The following is an 18,770-nucleotide window of genomic DNA, read 5'->3' as shown; positions in this document are numbered from 1 at the left end:
ACGTATGGTACTGGTGGTCCACGTTTCTTCCTGTTCCTGTGTTCCAGATTTCTCTGCGTTCTCTGCTCCATGGTAGGCCCAACCGGTTTATGTTTTTGATTATTTTAATGTTTTTATGTTAAAATAATTGAAAACATGAAAAAAGACAAGAAGAATAATAAAACACTTTTATTGTTCTTTGGGACTCAGACATAAGTTCTGGCTGTGGAAGTACGATTAGTGATTAGTGATTAGTGAAAAATCTTAGTTTTTACTTCAAACAGCCACAAAAATTTCATTAAATTTTTTTCAAGTTAAATAAAAACGTTGGGGTCTAGAAAAACATGTATTAAAAATATTTTGCTCTGATTTTTTGACTTCAGATGATTCTGTGCTGAGATACAGTGTTCACCGCAAATCCTGTTTTCTAAAAGGCATCCTCGAAAGTGCTCCGTCACCGACTCATTTTTCAATATTTTTCTACGAAAAAAATACTAAATGTTCTTTCAACAATGCTTTGTATAATGCAAAAAATTTGAATACATTTGTTTGAACGATAGCTCTAGAGAAAAAATCGTGAAAATGGTGTTTTTTTACCCGTTAGACCCTACCCCCCCCCCCCCCTTCAGTCGGAGGGGTTAGTAACTATTATAGAAACCATCTCCGGCCCAAAATACCCTCACGACGATGATCGGTTCAGTAGTGTCCGAGTCTATAGGGAACAGACAGACAGGCGGACAAACATTCATCTTCTAAAATTGGTGGAAATTCAACAAATTTTTTTTATTGTTTTCAAAATCTGTCCTAGAATTTGTTTTCCAATCATTATTTTGTATCTAAAATTAAAACGCTGTGTTTATTTATTTTTTCAGAAGTTCTTGAATTCTTCCATAATAAATGTTTAACATGTATGAAATTCCTCTCCCAAGCCAATTTTGGTTCCATTTGCTTGATCACTTTCTAAGTCATAAAAAATAAAGTTATGAAAGTCCCCCTGTTTAATAATCGAGAAAAAGTTTCTCGTACCCTAATCCCTTCTATGCACAACTTGCTTGATCATTTCACGAGTTCAAGCTCCTCACTGAAAAAAGGAGGAGTCTCAATTGTTATTTCCATATACTTTTCTATGACAAATTTGAACCCTCTTCACTATTCATCCCCCACTTGAGGGTTCCGGAATAAGCATAGAAAAATTTCTCCACTCCAAAAACCCTCTCCTACTAAAGTTGATTTCTTTCGAATGACTATTTCTATAGATAAGCCACAAAAATGTATGAGGATCCCGTCTCCTTTTCTTATCTCATTCAATGAATAATTATAGAAATATTACTCGTATCAAAATACAATCCCGTATCTAATTCAGTGCCTTTCGACTGATTAATTCTCGACATCCTTAAAAACTGTGGTGGCCCCCTCTTCTCTTCATATTTGTTTACTGGGATCCGGGAGGAGTCTCAAACAACCATACAGTCTTTTTCCGTATCCAAATATCCTCCCATGCAAAATTTCGTTCCATACAAGTGATGAAAAAAAATTGTATGGAAGCCCCTTTTTCCTTAATGATTCTCTAATCAAAGCTGGGAAGATCTTCAAATCATCTTGGGAACATTCCGTTCACCCAAATAGCCTCGCATGCCAAATTTAATTCCCCCAGCTTGATCAATTATCGAGTATTGCAAAAATTTGTATGGAACCTCTCCCCTCTTCCTATCCTCTCAATGCAAGTCGGGAGGAGATTCAAACAATCATAAAACTTTTACCCATATCCAAATATCGTCCCAAGCCAATTTGGTTCCATTTGCTCGAACTTTACAATAAAAATTCAATAGAAGCCCCCCTCCCCTTTCAATCTCTCTTGGACGAAAGAAGGGGTCTCAAATAATAACATTTTTCGAATTCAAATACCCTTACATGTCAAATCTGATTCCATTTGCTTGATTAATTCTCAAGTTATGCAAAAAAAAGGTGTAAGAGCTCCCTTCCTCCTTCTTATTTCCCCTCTAGATAGAAGGAGGTGTACAAAGGAGTCATAGAAATATTTCTCGTAACCAAATCCACTCCCATGCCGATTTTGGTACCATTTGCATAATCGGTTCTCGGATTATGCAAATATTTGTCTTTTGTTTGTGAGATCCCCTCCCACCCCCCTGTGGGAGGGAGGGGTTCAAAACTATAATAGGAATCCTCTCCGGTTTTAGGAGCCTCCACTTTCCAATCTTATGTAAATCGGTTCAGTAGTTTTCGAGTCTGAATATAGGGAACAGACAGACAGAAATTTATTTTAATATATAAAGATATTTATGCTGTTCAAAGTTGTATTCATTTTTCTGAACTTAACAAAGCTTTCATATCTCAAAATAATCTGAATCATAAACAGAATCATGACCTTACATTTTATGGTTTAGACACAGGATTCAGGGTGTAGTTCGAGGTGTTTAACAGCAAATAAACATGCACATTAAGATCTATGCTAGGCTGTGTCAATTACATCATTTTAAAGCAAAATAAATAGGGAAAAGTGACTTTGCTTTAGAGCCGATTTCTTTCTACTTTATGCTAAACTCGTGGTTGATTCAACAGTTTTTCAGAAGACAATCAAAAGAAAAAATTAAAAAAATCGACACAACTTCCGGCTACAACTGTGACAAAGCCTGGGTTCCCGGACCCAACCAAATAGCGTGGCTGCGGGGGAGGCGCAGTTATGCCGCGTCGTGTCGCCTGGGGAAATTTACCTTGCTGCTCGATGCGCTCGTTGTTCGGATCGGTCCAGCTGATAAACGCGACGGCAAACCAATTACCCGGATGTGGGCCATCTATGCTCAGGCGGCGCGTGATGCTGTCGGATTTAAATTGTAAATTATGTATCTCGAACCTGCAAACGGCAGAAAGGAGAAGAAGAAGGGGGAAGCACAGCATTAGTAAGGGCGGTTTGTTGTTAGTGTGCGTGTGTATGAAATGGGCTCTGCATATTTTATTTATCAATTCAAGTTTGATTTTACGTTTATAATGTGGCAGGCGGAACGGATTTATTTATTTTAAAATATCATAAAAATGAGACAGTTTCCATTCGTGCTCAAGTGAATGTCTTCTGAAGGCAACAAATAAACATAAACTTCTACAAAATCCCCTGGTGGTGGAAAAAAATGGGGAGCGAAAAGCTGTAAAATGAATGGTAGAATCTTTATATTACTTGTGAAGTTTTCCGGTGAAGAAAACATTAAATATTGAACTGAACTTTAAAAGAATCTCAGTGATCTTAATTATAAGCAGCACGGTATTACCGGAGTTCGTTCAGCTTGGATCTCTGCGAATGCAAACTTGTCGTCGATAACCATTACCTATGCTTGTTCATTATACAAACTTACGCCAACGTGGTCTAACATAACAATACAACAAACAAAAAAGGCAAACAAGAATTTATAGGTACTAAAGAGTGAGCTTTTAAGAAAGAATTAAAAAAAAAATATTTGCTCTATGATAAAGATGCCGTATTCCGAAGAATTTAGGTGTTCTTTTTTATTTCGAAAAGTTCATAGAGAATATTTCATCCGACTAGACTTCAAATAAACATTTAAGTCCGTATAGTAGAGTTGCATTAGGTTGGAAAAGTATCTCTCTTCCACGTAAAACGTTTGTCGACATCCTGACGCTTTCGAGAGCACATGTTCGTAGCCGATTTGAATTGATAATAAGACAATCCAGCAACAAAGGAAGGACCCTCACTGGATGTCCTCCGGTTGTCGGCATCCCACATGCGTTAGACCGGTTTGCTTAAGGGTGGAATGCGCAATTTCCATCTTATTTTACTTCAGCACTCATAAATAATTGAATACTCTCTTTAAAAATATGTTCAAACTAAGGATTGCATTCGGAATGTCTGAACGTGAAGACTCAACTTTCAATTGTGAACCTTCCGAGAAAGATTCCACTCTGGTAACCATCACCCCGTGAAGGAAGAAGGCTTAGGATAAAAAAAATCTCTCGATTTTGCATTTGCGAATGTTTCAAGCAATTGGAGATGTTGCTGTTCATCGCAGTGAAGATTCAATTTCCAGTTTCTTTCAGCCAGGAGGAACCGGATAGAACAACTTCATTTCCATGCCCCGGGAAATGCGCTATGGATAACAAGAAGAAAGAAATTGGAAGAGACTACGGAAAAACACCAAATAGATTGACACTGCGCACACAAACCGTATCACACATCGGCTCTCGCAGATGCTGATTGTGGGGCATAAAAGACAGAAGAAAATCGAATCATAAAGGCGCATGTATACATGTGGCAAAAAAGTAGTGAAAATTCCTATGAATATCAAAAGAGCCTTCCCACCCACTTCTATCCTGTTGCTGTCGTCTCCAGTTGCGCTGGGAGCAGTCGTAGAGCAGGAAAAACACAACAACATAATAAAACTGACTCTAGCGATTCACAGCGCCGATGAAATGGTGCAAATCGAGTTTCAACGGTATCGCTAGAAATGACGATACAACATCAAACAAAGGTTGGAATAAAAAATTTTTTCCGGAAAAGTTTTCCAAAAGTTAAAAAAAAAACTTCAAAGAACAATGATTACCAATCTGCAACATCCATAGCAAAATTCGAAGTTTGATATGTTTGCATTACGAGATTCGTTTACCGACGATCGCTTGTAATATTGGCAATCGCTAGAGAAACACGCTATTATAATCCAGATCTCAGAAGGTGTCACACCACACTAGACTGAGTCGATTTGGGATCATTTATGAATCTTCCAAACCCTGGGGTCTAAAAAGCTTCGTTTCAGTCCAAAACTCATCCATGATTTTTTGCAGAATTTTTATTAACGTTTACAGAAGTAAATATGAACTTTTTGGTTTGTATCGGAAAATTGAAAGTTTTGTAGGGGAGAGTGGGGTATTATGGGCCACTTTTTTTTCTATGTTTCATAACATCATCATTTAAAAGATAAAAAGAAATAAATAAATGGAAAGGTTTTCTACATTTTTAAGGTATATTTAGGCACCCGCCACCCAATCCAAATTGACAAGATAACGTGAAAAGTTTATGAGTTGACCCAAAACTGAAATTTCATAATTCATTTAGTTATTTTAAAGCAATCTCAGATGAGGAAATAAAAAAGAGAGTTGTGTATGATCGAATAGTTCCTAAAACCTTGCTCGCGAACATTTCAGCAAAATTCCATATATAGGATTTATTTTCATCTCTATCGCATTAGAAAAGGAAGATAAAACATTTTTCATAAATCTTAATTTGGCACAAGAAACTTTACAGATTGTAATAACGTATTTTAAGTTCTGAATGTTTATAAAAATACAAAAATATAGATGGCCCACGATTCCCCACAAGCAAATTAGTTGCGTTTGTGTGACTTATTGATGTTTCATCAAAAATTCCTTTTCCAGATCATGACAAATTAAGATCATAAGCGTATGAGCATATTTTTGTTATGTACTTCAGGTCTCCCACGGATGCAATTTTGCGGGTGCTTGTTTAAATATGTACATATGTAAGTATACATTTTTCTAGGCTAGTTAAGTAAAAGAAGCAAATGATGCGTACATAAGTCAACAACATATAGAAAAATATGCTTACGCAAATCGACGACGATGACAGTTGGATTGGGATTTTTATCTCAACACACAGCTGAGATATTTAGAGTGTCCCACGTTTCCTCATGGCCCACGTTACCTCACTCTCCCCTACTGAAAAAATCAACATAATTTTAGTTTTTTTGAGGAACCGAGCTTGCTAATGGTTTTTGTGCCAATTTATGAATTCCTGAAGGAAATTTTCCGCTGAACGACTTTGTTCAAGACCGTAACTTCGTATCTTATTAGACACAAAAGTTATTAGGTGTTGAACGGGAGCATGTCTTTTGACATTGAAAAACAATACATTTATTTGACATCACTGCTGGGTGCCTAGCGAGGTATTGCATGACTACTTTTTAAGCATTATTTCGCGAGGCACTAGCAGTGATGGCAATTGAATTTATTGTTTTTCAATGCCAAAAACATGCTCCCATTCACCCTTAATGACTTTTTTTGTCTAATATGATACTGTTGAGTTTATGATAAATCATAGTAACCTATGAATCCGTTGTGAAGATAAACAAACTCGTATCCATGCAATATGTTTTTCTGTCGGGTATAAAAACGTGCTCGGCAGCTAATACATTTCACTTTTTTTGGGAAGAATGACAGCTTGCTGTTAAATTCCTTGAAAAAAAAAAACATTTCACTCCAAGTTTTTACTTCAACCAAACTACACGAGTTTTATTCTACGCCACTTTACAAGTGATACGAAGATACGGGCTTCGACAAAGTTGTTCAGCGGAAAAATTCCTTCGAAGAATTGCAACTAAGAAACAAAAATGATATTGATTTTTCAAAAATTTACTCATGTAAACGTTACTTAAAAATTCTGCAAAAATATTTTGATGAGTTTTGAAAAAATGAAACCCCAAATTGATTCAATCCAGTGTCACATTGGTGCACACTACCGTGATAATTTTCCAGTAGGTGTCTGTGGAAAGATGCAGAGCAAACTCGACGACCTCACCGAAAGCTCCAAGGCAGCAGGTCTCAAAATCAATGTCGGAAAGACCAAGTCTATGAAAATCAACACATAAAATCCTTCCAATTTCGTGGTAGCTGGGCAACAAGTTGAGAAAGTGTAGTGCTTCCAGTAACTTGGTAGCCATGATAACGCCTGATGGTGGTACCAAGAAAGACATCGAAACTCGGATCAGAAAGGCCTGCAAGTCTTAGAAATATCTGGCGGTCACGTCAGATCCCTCTACAATCGAAAACCCGAATCTCCAACTCAAACGTCAAATCCGTATTGTTGTACGGGTGTGAAACTTGGTGCACATAAGCGGTGACGACGCAAAAACTGCAAGTATTTGTGAATCGCTGGCCTGGCAACAGGATTTCCAATGAGGAACTACATCGCCGGTGTCATCAAAGGGAGCTAGAAATCGAGATTCGGGAGCACAAGTGAAGATGGATTGGATGCTGCGAAGAGATAAGAACGAGATTTGCAGAGAAGCGCTTGAATGAAAGTTCCAGACTGTCCAGAAGGACATCGAAGGAGAGGCAGACCCAGAAACTCATGGCGGCGTAGCCTAACCGCCGAAATCCGAACTATCGACGAGAATCTTGACTGGCACCAAGTAAGGACGCTGTCGTATCCGGTGGCCTCGTTTCTATAATTTCTATCCGTTTTTTTCCGCCTTCAACAGCCACGAAACTTACTCTACATCTGTTCTCTACTTCAATCTCGTTCAAACTGATTTCCATAACCTTGTTTTCCAATCGCATACCTAGCCCTTCTCTTTTTGTCTCGCATTATCCTGCATACGCGCTTTTTACAACAATTCATTTTTTGTCTTTTTCTCTCACAACATCTCATTTTTTTCACTGGGGTTTTCGTTATTTTTTTCACCACTGATATAAATATCCAATTGGTTTTCATTCAACAAGTCAGATTTATTTTTTTCTTTTTCATATATTTCATATTTATATTATTTATAACTTCTATTCACTACAGACGCTGGCTCCGGATCGTCAACAGTGAAGGTCTTTCGCCACGACCCCATGCGCCGGAAAGAGTATTACTGGAACTTTTATATTAGGTGTTAACCGTGGTGGTAATTTCACAACGAATTGTATTCAAAGGGTAACGAGTGATCACGTCCCCTAAGTTGCCAACAAGAAGTTTCCATGAGTACAATTTGTTTACTCATGGTATTACTGGTATGACCACGTACATATGTATATCCCCTAATCCCTGAACATCTATACACTCAGAAAAATACTATTATGTATGCCATAAGATTCTCTTATGAAGTGGCGCCATAAGAAAAATTAATGAAATTCATAAGATTGTCTTATGACGCGAATGAATTCTGAAGATGAACGCCTACTTCAATGAGAGGTTGTTGCTTTTCATAAGAGATTCTTATGGAAACAGTAAATCACTTTCTAATAAGAAAATTTCTCGATATTTCATGCTGAAAACATTCACTTTATTGTTTGCCAAATTTGTTTAAAATTAAATTCTTCATGGTCGCCATCAGCAGCGCATCAACAGACGGCTCCATCAAAATTTTTTTTGCCGCATCTTAATCTTCGACCTTTCGTTTTTTGCCGAACAGCTTGCTGAAAAGTATACAAATAATGTATTTTAGTTTACTAATATATTCAACGTTCACACCAAAAACATCAAATCGAACTCACCATTCCGGAGATAACAATATCATTTAACATTGAAGGAAAACTATAATAACTATGAACTGGCGATTGCTTCGTACTGTTAGATGATGAAAAAAAAAACTGATGCTATGAATGAATGTGTTCATCATTTTTTCACAATGCCGTTTCTTCTATTTTTCATAAGAACATCGTATGAAAATTGAAAGAATTTCATAAGACTCTTATGAAAAATTAGTTTGGACGCAAAAAAGTGGTTCATAAGATGTATCTTATGAAATTTATAATAAGATTTCCTCTGAGTGTAAGAGTTTCACGGCTCATGAACAAAGTACACTCAAACATCTCGTCTTGACGACTTAAGGCCTGACATATGAAATCTACTTTCGACTTCTCTGCCAGTGCCCCCCCCCCCCCCTGCTTAGGTACAAACACTACTCAAATACCCTCTGGAAGTGAGTTACTTCAACCGTATTGGCCTCATTTTCCTCGACAGTCTCTGACTACTACAACTGGCCCCGCAGCTTGTATCGTCTGATATGTGCGCGCCCGATACGCTTCGACTCTCATTAAAAGCTGTCTTTTCTGCATTTTCACAGGTAGAATTTAGTCATAAGTTTGTATACGTTGTAGCCACTGCATCAACAATGCTGTATAAGGTGCCTCAACATCGTAGTTCCAACCCGGCAATGGAGTCAACCTGCTTTCGCGGTGTGTTGCAGACTTCACCTTTTTTGCAAGGCTTGTTATCATCGGAGCTAAACGATCTCTGCTAACTTTGCCATGTGTTGACATCCACACACATGGTTTGTACTTAATAACTGGCTGTTTTGCCGGGTCCATTAGCGGAGTGTTTTCTTTTTTTAATTAGTTGTTCACCTCGGTGGTAAATCCTTTTTTACGGATTGCATTACATGGATTGGGTCCATGGGTGCAATTGGTCGACTCTAGATACTATGTACCCCTTCGCCAAAAAGTCCACCTGGGGCCTCTATCCATAATTCCCATCCGGACCTGCAACGAAGGCTATACCTGTGATGTTAGACAAACATCGCGCTTAAGCGCTCATCGGCTTACTTAGTTTCAAGTCAAAACTCCAGGGTATATACCCTGCATCTTGTTACGATTCAAGACTATGGACCTCTTCTCTGACGACTCCAGGTCCGGCCTTTACTCGTAACTCGAGGCTCGCTTGGTTTCCACGATTATCGTGCGCTCCGCCGCTGTTCGAGACCACTGCTGATGATATCTCCTCTAACGACTCGAGGTCTTGGCTCCGCTTGGTTTGGCTCGAGGCTCCTTCCTCTTTGCCCGTCCGTGTGCCGAATCGAGAGCAGCTTATCCTGAACACGCGCCTGTCACAGCATACGTCCGGGGCTTTACGAAATTACTCGGATGATTCCCGACGAAGACGTCATCCTACACCGACTCGAGTGACTGCCCCGCTGACGACATGAAGTCACTCTACCCGTAGGGAGCGCGTTCTGCTCAGATACTTCGCGGCGGTGGAGGTATCCTACACAAGGTTCACGACGTATCTAACAGCTCGACATAATGGCGAGGCCTCGTGTCCTAACCGATGGTGGTACTGCACTAAGCATCCGTGACCAGTCAGGACCTGTGTCATGCAGAAATCCACCTCTCCATGTATCCGATCCATCTAGGATCCAACGTTAGGCATCAGGGCGCTGATTGCTCGCAGGTTCATCAGCCGCTGCACACTGCAGAGCTTTTGCAGGTTACACTGCCTGCTCAAGGCTGCCGCTCCGTACCGCAAAAAGTACGAGATCACACTCGCCAGGACCCTCCTTCTGCTGCAGCGGATCGCCGAGTCATTCAACATGGCCCGTGAGAGGGCTGCTGTCGCCATTGCCGCTCTTTTACAGGCGTAGTCGACGTGGGCCGTAAAGCTCAGCCGGTCGTCGATCATCACCCCAGGTACTTGATCGCACGCTTGGATTCGATTGCGCACAGTCCAGCTGCAATCGTCCCTGATTGTGCTGAAATCAGGTTGGTGATCAGCACCATCTCGGTCTTGTGATGAGCCAGACGCAAGCTCTTGGAGCACATCCAACTTTCCACCTTCTCAAAAGCTACTGTGGCGAGTAGCTGTACCTCTTCGGTCGATGGGCTCGATGCCAGGAGAACCACGTCATCGGCGAATCCCACAAGTCTCACTCCCGTGGAGAGACGCAGTCTTAGCAGTTCGTCGTAGACAATGTTCCACCATACCGGGCCAAGTATCGATCCGTGTGAAGCCCCTGCCGAGACCCTCACTGTTTCCAGTCCCTCGCTGGTCATAGGCTGTAGTTGGCGGTTACGGAAGTAACACTCCGCCATCCTACAGATATATGCCGGACGGCCCGGAATCCTCAGATGAATGAGCGACGACGCAATCACTGCCCAACTGACGCTTCTGAAGGCGTTCTTCACGTCAAGGGTGACCACTGCGTAAAACCGGCCTCCTGTGAAATGTTTTTTTTTATTAGTTGTTAACCCAGGTGGTAAATCCATTTTACGGATTGCATTCCAAGGCGCGGCGAGCCGCGTCCCCCCAGTTTGCTACTCTGGGTCCATGGGTGCAAATGGACGACTCATGATACAATGCTAAGGAACACTGTACCCCCTACGCCATAAAGTCCACCTGGGGCTGACCTTTGTTCCCACCTCGAACTGTTTGACACACTCTGCTTCAATAGTGGGAGACCAATTCGCGCTAGTGCGCTCCAAGGCAATGCTCGTTTCCTAATCCTCTGGCAGCAATATTTCATTCTCACACAACTCGATGCGCCACCCCTCCTCTGACGAGTTAGGACACGACATCTCATCGTGTGAATGAGGTCCCCACGCAGCGCAACTACTAACTCTGTGGATCCAGTCCAGGAAGTCCGGAAACACAAAGCAAGTTGTCGGCGACACTTTCTCTGTTCAAACACGCGGGTAGGGGGGGTAAGCCCCCTAAGCCACGTGTAGGACTCAGAATCCTCCGAACTCACAAGTAGTGTTGACTTAAGTCACCACTCAGCGCAACTACCCAATCTTCAAGTCGGGCGCTTGACTCACCCGAAGCGCAGATCGAGCTATAGACCGCTCTCATCAGGTCACACTCGCGGTTCAGGCGTATCACTTCCCGAAACGCGTGTCGAGCCCTGACACCTCCGGCAAACTGTGCCTCTCAGACACTGACGTGTAAAACACGTCCCTAAGTGATCGGCCCAACATTTGACCACCACTTTGCGCATCTACTCGTTTTGCGAGTCGGGTCTAGTTATACCCACCGAAACGCAAAACGAATTGACGATCGCTCTCCCTCCGGTCACGACCGCATATCAGGGCCATGACCCCCCGAAAGCGTGTTGGACCCTCACGCTCACACCCAAGTACTGGTACCTAAGTACCCGGGTGCATCACTTCTTCCGCGCGGGTTTGGCAGACCCAAAATTTCTTAAAGAAATGTTGAAAAAGCTACACAATCATTCAAAACTTATGGTTTCAGTAAAACATCTTAGTTGTATCGGAGTATCTTTCACTGTAGATCGTACAGGAGAATGCTGACAAGTATCGCTTTAGACTTGGATCATCTTTTATTCCATATTTTCTTGATATATCCAGGCTTGCTCATAAATCCTTGCTTATGCTTATGCTTATGATACATACACAGCCAGAACTTGTCAGCATCCCGGTGAGTAGTAAAAGTACATTTACTACCAATCTTTACTCGGCCGGGCCCACTGTGCAGTATTAGACGCAGAGACAACTGGAACACAGGGAGAAAGAAACGTGGACAACAGTACCATACGTTTCTGTGATTATTAATATACAATTAAAAATACCAACGTTGGGAGCACATATGCTAAAATTTATGGTACTCCTTGACGATGGTCCTTGGAATTTCCTTCTTCTGTGGCTGGGAATGAGGTATTTCAGCATAAAACTTCAAAACTATAGCAAATGGATTGATTGAATTTGAATGAAATATTTTATGGTTTAAATTCATTTCTAAATTTTCGCAAGTTTTGAATTTCTATGCGCCATCATTTCTGGTCAAAGACCTTGGTTATAGCGCCGTTACTCGCTCTTGAAAATAAAAATTAAAGAAAAGAGAATCCTAATTAGTAATAACAGCCACAAAACCTATCAAAATTTACTTTTAGAAAGATTTTGTGGTGAAAATTTAATATTTCAATTCATTATGACCAACTTACACGTTTTCAACCATTCACCCTGCCGATTAAATAGTTTACATATATGAATGGTTATCATAATTAAATAAATAAAATATAATTTTATAAAATACTACATATCTATGTTATGTAATCTACATTATGCAATCAGTCAAGATTTATTAAAACAAAAATAATTCAAAACAAGGACTTTGCTGCATGATTTATCCGAGCCATGAACACCGGAACTTCTGTTGTTCTTCTTCAAAGAATTTGCTGGAAATCGTAGCAATTATTGCAATTCTGCGAAGGTTCCATCACTATTGCAGAGAAGCGCTCTTTTCCCTGACGTTTTCACGAATATTCACCGTTAACCTGTGGCCTTAGGTCTGTGGAATTCAGGCTAAGCATCAGGACTCAAACGTTCAACTTAGTGTATGGTTCTATTAATTCCTCATCATATGCCAACAAACAAAATTTGCCAAATTTGGTTTCCGCATGAGATTTTTTTTCGAAAAATACTTGACCGACATACTCATGTTAATACATCGGCACTTCAACCTTTCGCACTCGCGTTGATCACTTTTTGTAGCTTATTATCTCCAGATTAGTTGAAATACCTACTTATTATTAGAAATTAGTAAACCGAATCTATCAGAGGCCCTTTTTCAATCCTACTTACAGTTCAAATCTTCACACAACATTTGATAAAAATTACACTTTTCACTGCAATACCTTGTTATCTAAGAGTTAAACAACGAATTTTTAACTAAAATACAATCACGTTCATTTTACATTATTCAATTTAAAGAGTTTTAATTTTGTAGCTCCAAAATAACGCGTGGAAAAATAAATTTCGAAGAACATGAAGCAAAACGCGACCGTGACAAAAAAAAAACACAACCGCACTCGAGCAAGGCCAACTTAGATCTCCCATATCCAGGCTTGCTCATAAATCCAATAAAGATCTCGATATAAGTCAAATGAATCTGGGATGTCCAGATATTGTTTAAAACTTTCTGGATTTTGCCCAGGTTTACTCAGATTATTTTCTAATCTAAATAAAAAACTTAAATTTCTTAAAAAAATTTAAGATTTTGTGTATGAAAACGATTTAAAAAAATGAATATAAAATTTTGTTTAATCCTCGGTTTCAATTTTAACACTGCTGCTGTGATTCAATTAAAACTTTAAATCTCAAGAAAGTTTCTTTTTTTTTCTCGCTTGTATGTTTTAGAATAGGTCCTAGATTTTTTTGAGATTTGCCCTTTGTTTTGATATATTTTTTAAAAATCGTTCGGAATTGCCCGACCATGTCGATACGTGTGGTAAAAAGTATTTTTTTCTCTAGATAAAGGATCATCGCTCTTTTTAACAATTATTTTGAAGATATTTTGTTGAAATTCAACCTTCATCTAATTCAATATCGAATAAGCAATTTCAAATTACTTGACACTTTTTTCGACATTATTTGTCCTAGATTTTACTGGAACCAAATATAATTGATGATAAACACTCTAGAAGCCACAGGTCATCTGATGTCCTTTCAGTTATTGGTTAAATTTTGAAAACCAGAGAAACCTCTATCTACTTGAAAAAGACCTTTTTATCATATGGTTGGAAAATCGACTAAAAAAAATTATGGGTGTTAAAATGGACGAAATAGAAGGAAAATGAAAAAATCGCCTCTGGTTTTTCATTAAAAACTCAATAATATATTTAACCAAATATTCGGCCGAATATTCGTTTGGCCGAATAGTTGGAAAGGTCAATATTCGGTATTTGGCCGAATATCACTATTCGGTACATCTCTACTCCTAATACATTACACTTTTGTAATTTTTTCTGGAACCATGACAGCCCCAAACTTGTGCCATTATTCATGGACGCGACCATCCTTTTTTGCATGCTAAGACAACCATCGGTAAGCAGCTCAAACTTCCATTCTACTTCCGGCTCCGGTTCGATTCGGAAATATCGGCTTGTCTCTCCGTGACGGCTACCGGCCGGGTAGATGAAAAAGACAGAAACTTCTACCGAGTGGCGCTACAGCAATCCCTCTAGAAGGAATCGTTCGAAAGTTCAGTTCGACTTGTTGGAGTTTTCCGAGAGCCGTATCGGTTGCTGTTGATGACCTACAAGGGACAAAGTGTGGGACACGATTTGTTTTTATATTTCGATCGGAAGAAAAAGAAAAATCAAATCAACATCATTTAGCTTTTTATCCGGATGGAGTTTTCTGCCGATCGCTCAATGCCTTCGAGAATCGTTCCCCAGGATTGTTGCATACCTACTGGTTTACGGATGCTACCGGGAATAATCAAAGTATGGAATTATGATGTGACAAAAGGTCAAACTTCAATCAACCGGAAGGGAAAGATTACTTTTTCGTGTACGACTTTACTTTTTAATTTTCATTCCCAACGAAAGGTATCGTTAGCTGAGGGCTTTTATCGGGACAGTATTATTTTTCTAAACCAATGTTTTTAAGATTTAATGAACGATTCAAATTGATTTTTACACGTAAAATTGTTTCATTAACAACTATCAAATGGCGACATGAAAAGAGGCTTGCTTGAAAAATGATTTATAAAGAATATTCATGTTTTTTTTTTTTGTTAAAACTCACAAAAAAATCATTCTCGTTCCGATAAAGAAATAAAATCGTGCTCCAACTTTTCCCAATCCATAAAATCGATCAGATTATTTTGATTTTAGTACCTTTCGCTGTTTGTAAAAAGCTGCAACTTTTTTTTTTTAAATTGGGAAATAAGGCTTGTAAAGCTACTAAACTTTGCTTCTCCTCGTAGCCAACGAACCCGAGCCACATGCGGCGGGCTCGTAAAAATTCGCTTGAAAATCAATATAAAACGATGTGCGCTTAGTACCTATAAGAAATTATTTTCTTCTCCAGTTATTTTCTGCTTCACTTTCGTCGTGTCCTCGATTTATCGTGTATCTTAATTTTCTAACAAATGGTTCCATGGATTCGAACAGCATCAAGTTTTTTCACTTCGATTTGAAGCGACACTTGAAGAATTCGGCTATTGATTTTTTAAAGGTATTGTGCTATTTAAAAAAGGGTTTAAATATGTGAACTGCATTAAGGAAAGTCCAAAATGGGTAAATCCATGTTTCGTGAACACATATAATTTGAATAAAGAGAAAGTTTGGAATGATACTTAGTAAGAATCATCGAAAAATGTACAATTTGAAGCCTTAATTTCGAAATGAGTGTCTGTTCCAGAATGCACTGAACTTGAACAGTGGCCATTAACATTTGATTATCATACATGTTGTTGCTTCTGGATATATGTTTGTTATTTATGTATTGAGAAGTTTAACCACGCAGGGTGATTCGTCCTCTGAATTTTCTTAAGAATCGTAATCTTCAAACAATTAGGTTTTCCTCAGGAACATTAAAACTTTCTTGCTCCTTTCTCGAGTGTTGGTCAATATAGATGGAAGATCACCAGCAATTCCAGTCCGTTGACGTTACAATTCGAATTTTCTGCAGATGGTAAATATGTTTCAGAATTGAACTTTCAGCGTCAATTTCGAGTGCTTTAAAGTTTTTTGACCCAGCAAACACTTAAGTAGGTACATATATTGCAGGAACAAACAAATAAGCCAGTTGGAATGATTGTATCAAACTTACCATAATGGAATATAGCTACAAAAGTGGAGGCGATTTTTCTATAATGACAAGATTCCAATGATTTGATTTTCCCACGAAAAGTTATATATGTAAACAATTTTAAGTAATAAGAGTAAAATGAAAAAAAAAACTTGGACCTAGAATTGAACTCCAGTCCTCTTAGTTCGCAGAACGACACCTTACCACAAAGCCAACTCATCTGTGGATAAGTGCCACGCTATAGTGCGGCCTATAGGGAGAGGCCGGATAGAGTGTCAATTGAAGGGCCTCCCATTTATCGTAAATTAAGTAAAAAAAGTAAAAAAATATTCCAGAGATTAAAAGAAATTTGCCCATGGTATTTAAAATTGGATAAAATTATTATTGTATTCGGCAACACTGAATATATATAAAAAAACATAAATTTCTATGGCAACGTTTGTTATTTTGGAAGCCCTAGACAAAACAAACAAAACAAAGTCAATCATTGATCTATTCTTGTGAGCGACAGACGTGTCTGAGTGAATCTCTGATTTGAGTTTCGTAAAAATCGTAAAATCACGACAATGGCGTGGATGGTAGAATAAGGACAAAGAGTGCAGATTGTCAAAGCTGCTGCTACGAAAAAAAATTTTCCGATTCGGCCTCCGGTAGAAAGACTGATTGGATTAGGGAGAGTGGATTTTTAAGGCTGGTGCTACGAAAAAAAAAGTTTTTGGCGACATATTTACGAACTAAGTAAACGAAATGCTATCCGATTCGACATGTTTTGGGAAAAGTGTATTGTAAATGAATGATAGAAAACCACCCAATAGCAACGTTTTTAAGATGGTGATTAAAAATGTCTTAATAAGCGATTTGGATTATAATTTATATTACGATTTCATGTTTGCTGGGGACATCTTTACACCCAAAATTCAGCCTCTATGCCTGTCGTGAGTAACCAATATCATAGAATCATTGGCATAAGAACAGAACGCGACCGGGGATGATTCGATTTTCGACCGCCGGCATTGACGTCTTAGCGCAACAGCATTGCATATGACTGAATGAAACAAAATAAAACCATTTTCACGTCCCTCCCTATCCCATCCCATACGGTCAAAATTTGGTCAAAATATCAACTTGACGTATTTCTTTCAATTTTTCATTTAAAAACCCTGAACACCTCTTATTTTGAAGGTGTGTGTGTGTAGAATGTTGCTCCTCTTTTGATTTTGGAATTCACTCTTCAGTTGTCTAAATGCCGTCCAAGGAAGAAGAGCAGCGTATCAAAATTTTGCTCGCGCATCGCGAAAATCCGAGCTACTCGCACACAAAGCTGGCAAAATCGCTAAAAGTTGCCAAATCAACCGTTACAAATGTAATTAAAGTGTTTGGGGAACGTTTGTCGACAGCCAGGAAGTCTGGATCGGGGAGAAATCGAAAACCGGAAGCCGCTGAGACGACAAAGAGAGTTGCCGGTAGTTTCAAGCGAAACCCTAACCTCTTTCTCTGAGATGTCGCATATAAGCTGGGTGTATCGTCTACAACCGTGCATCGAGCCAAAAAACGAGCCGGACTATCGACTTACAAGAAGGTAGTGACTCCAAATCGCGATGATAAACAAAATACGACTGCCAAAGCGCGATTCTGGAGGCTGTACACGACGATGCTGACGAAGTTTGACTGCGTGGTAATGGACGACGAAACCTACGTCAAAGCCTACTACAAGCAGTTTCCGGGACAGGAGTTTTATACGGCAAAAGGAAGGGGAAAGGTAGCAGATATTTTCAAGCACATGAAACTGTCAAAGTTCGCGAAGAAATATCTGGTTTGCAAGCCATCTGTACCTGTGGCTTGAAAAGCAGCATTTTCATAGCTTCCGGTACTGCCAACCATGGCCGTAGGAACGGGGGGCGGGGGGGGGGGGGGGGGGGTTTGGGGGTTAAACCGCCCCCATGAAGGTCCGAAGATGCCAAGTGAAATGTTGTACTTAACATAAAATTTAAATTTTCTAATCAAATTTTGATGAACTACGTAAATGATTCAAGAGGCATTGTAGGCATTGTTTAAGCAAAAATGTTATTGAGAAAAATTTGTCATCAAAACCCCCCCCATGAGTCGGTTATTCCTACGGCCCTGCTGTCAACCAAGAAATTTACATGAATAAATGTCTGCTGCCTTTCCTGAAGAAACACGGTTGTTCCGTACTGTTTTGGCCGGATTTGGCATCTTGCTATTACGGTAAAAAGGCCATGGAGTGGTACGCCGCCAACAACGGGCAGGTGGTTCCCAAGGACAAGAACCCTCTCAACACGCCAGAGCTCCGCCCAATTGAGAAATACTAAGCTATTGTCAAGCGGAACCTAAAGAAGACCAAAAAAACTGCTAAGGACGAGCAGCAGTTCAAGGCAAACTGGCTTTCTGCGGCGAAGAAGGTGGACAAGGTGGCTGTACAAAATCTTATGGCAGGGGTTAAGCGTAAGGCCCGGCAATTCGGATTTGGAAAAGCGGAAGCCTAAATGAATATTTTTCCTGAATTTTATACTAATTAAACTTGAAAAAAAATATAATTTGTTTTTTTTTTTTTAAATAAACGATTTCACCGATTTACTCTTGACCAAATTTTGACCGTATCACCCTTTAGCAAAAGCAAAAAAAACATTCCCTTGATTCAATCCACCGGCAAACAACCACTGGCCACCCTTCTCGGCTCTGGCAGCTGTGCGTGTGTATGTAAGACAGGCAGTAAGCAAAACACAGCTTTCATTTCATGTAAATGTTAAATCCATTCCCTTTCC

The 18,770-nt window shown here is 39.5% G+C and overlaps 1 protein-coding gene across 1 annotated transcript in view; it reads right to left on the bottom strand.

The window, feature by feature from the left end:
* The window catches only part of LOC129739410 (uncharacterized), a 363,355-nt gene that overhangs the window by 25,203 nt on the left and 319,382 nt on the right, over positions 1-18,770 (bottom strand). Inside the window, exon 6 of the mRNA XM_055730891.1 lies at positions 2,712-2,851. Coding sequence (XP_055586866.1) covers positions 2,712-2,851 — 140 coding nt within the window. The remainder of the gene's footprint in view (positions 1-2,711; positions 2,852-18,770) is intronic.

This window comes from Uranotaenia lowii, chromosome 1 (assembly GCF_029784155.1).
Source record: "Uranotaenia lowii strain MFRU-FL chromosome 1, ASM2978415v1, whole genome shotgun sequence".
Taxonomy (NCBI): domain Eukaryota; kingdom Metazoa; phylum Arthropoda; class Insecta; order Diptera; family Culicidae; genus Uranotaenia; species Uranotaenia lowii.
This window is presented reverse-complemented; position numbering and strand designations above follow the sequence as displayed.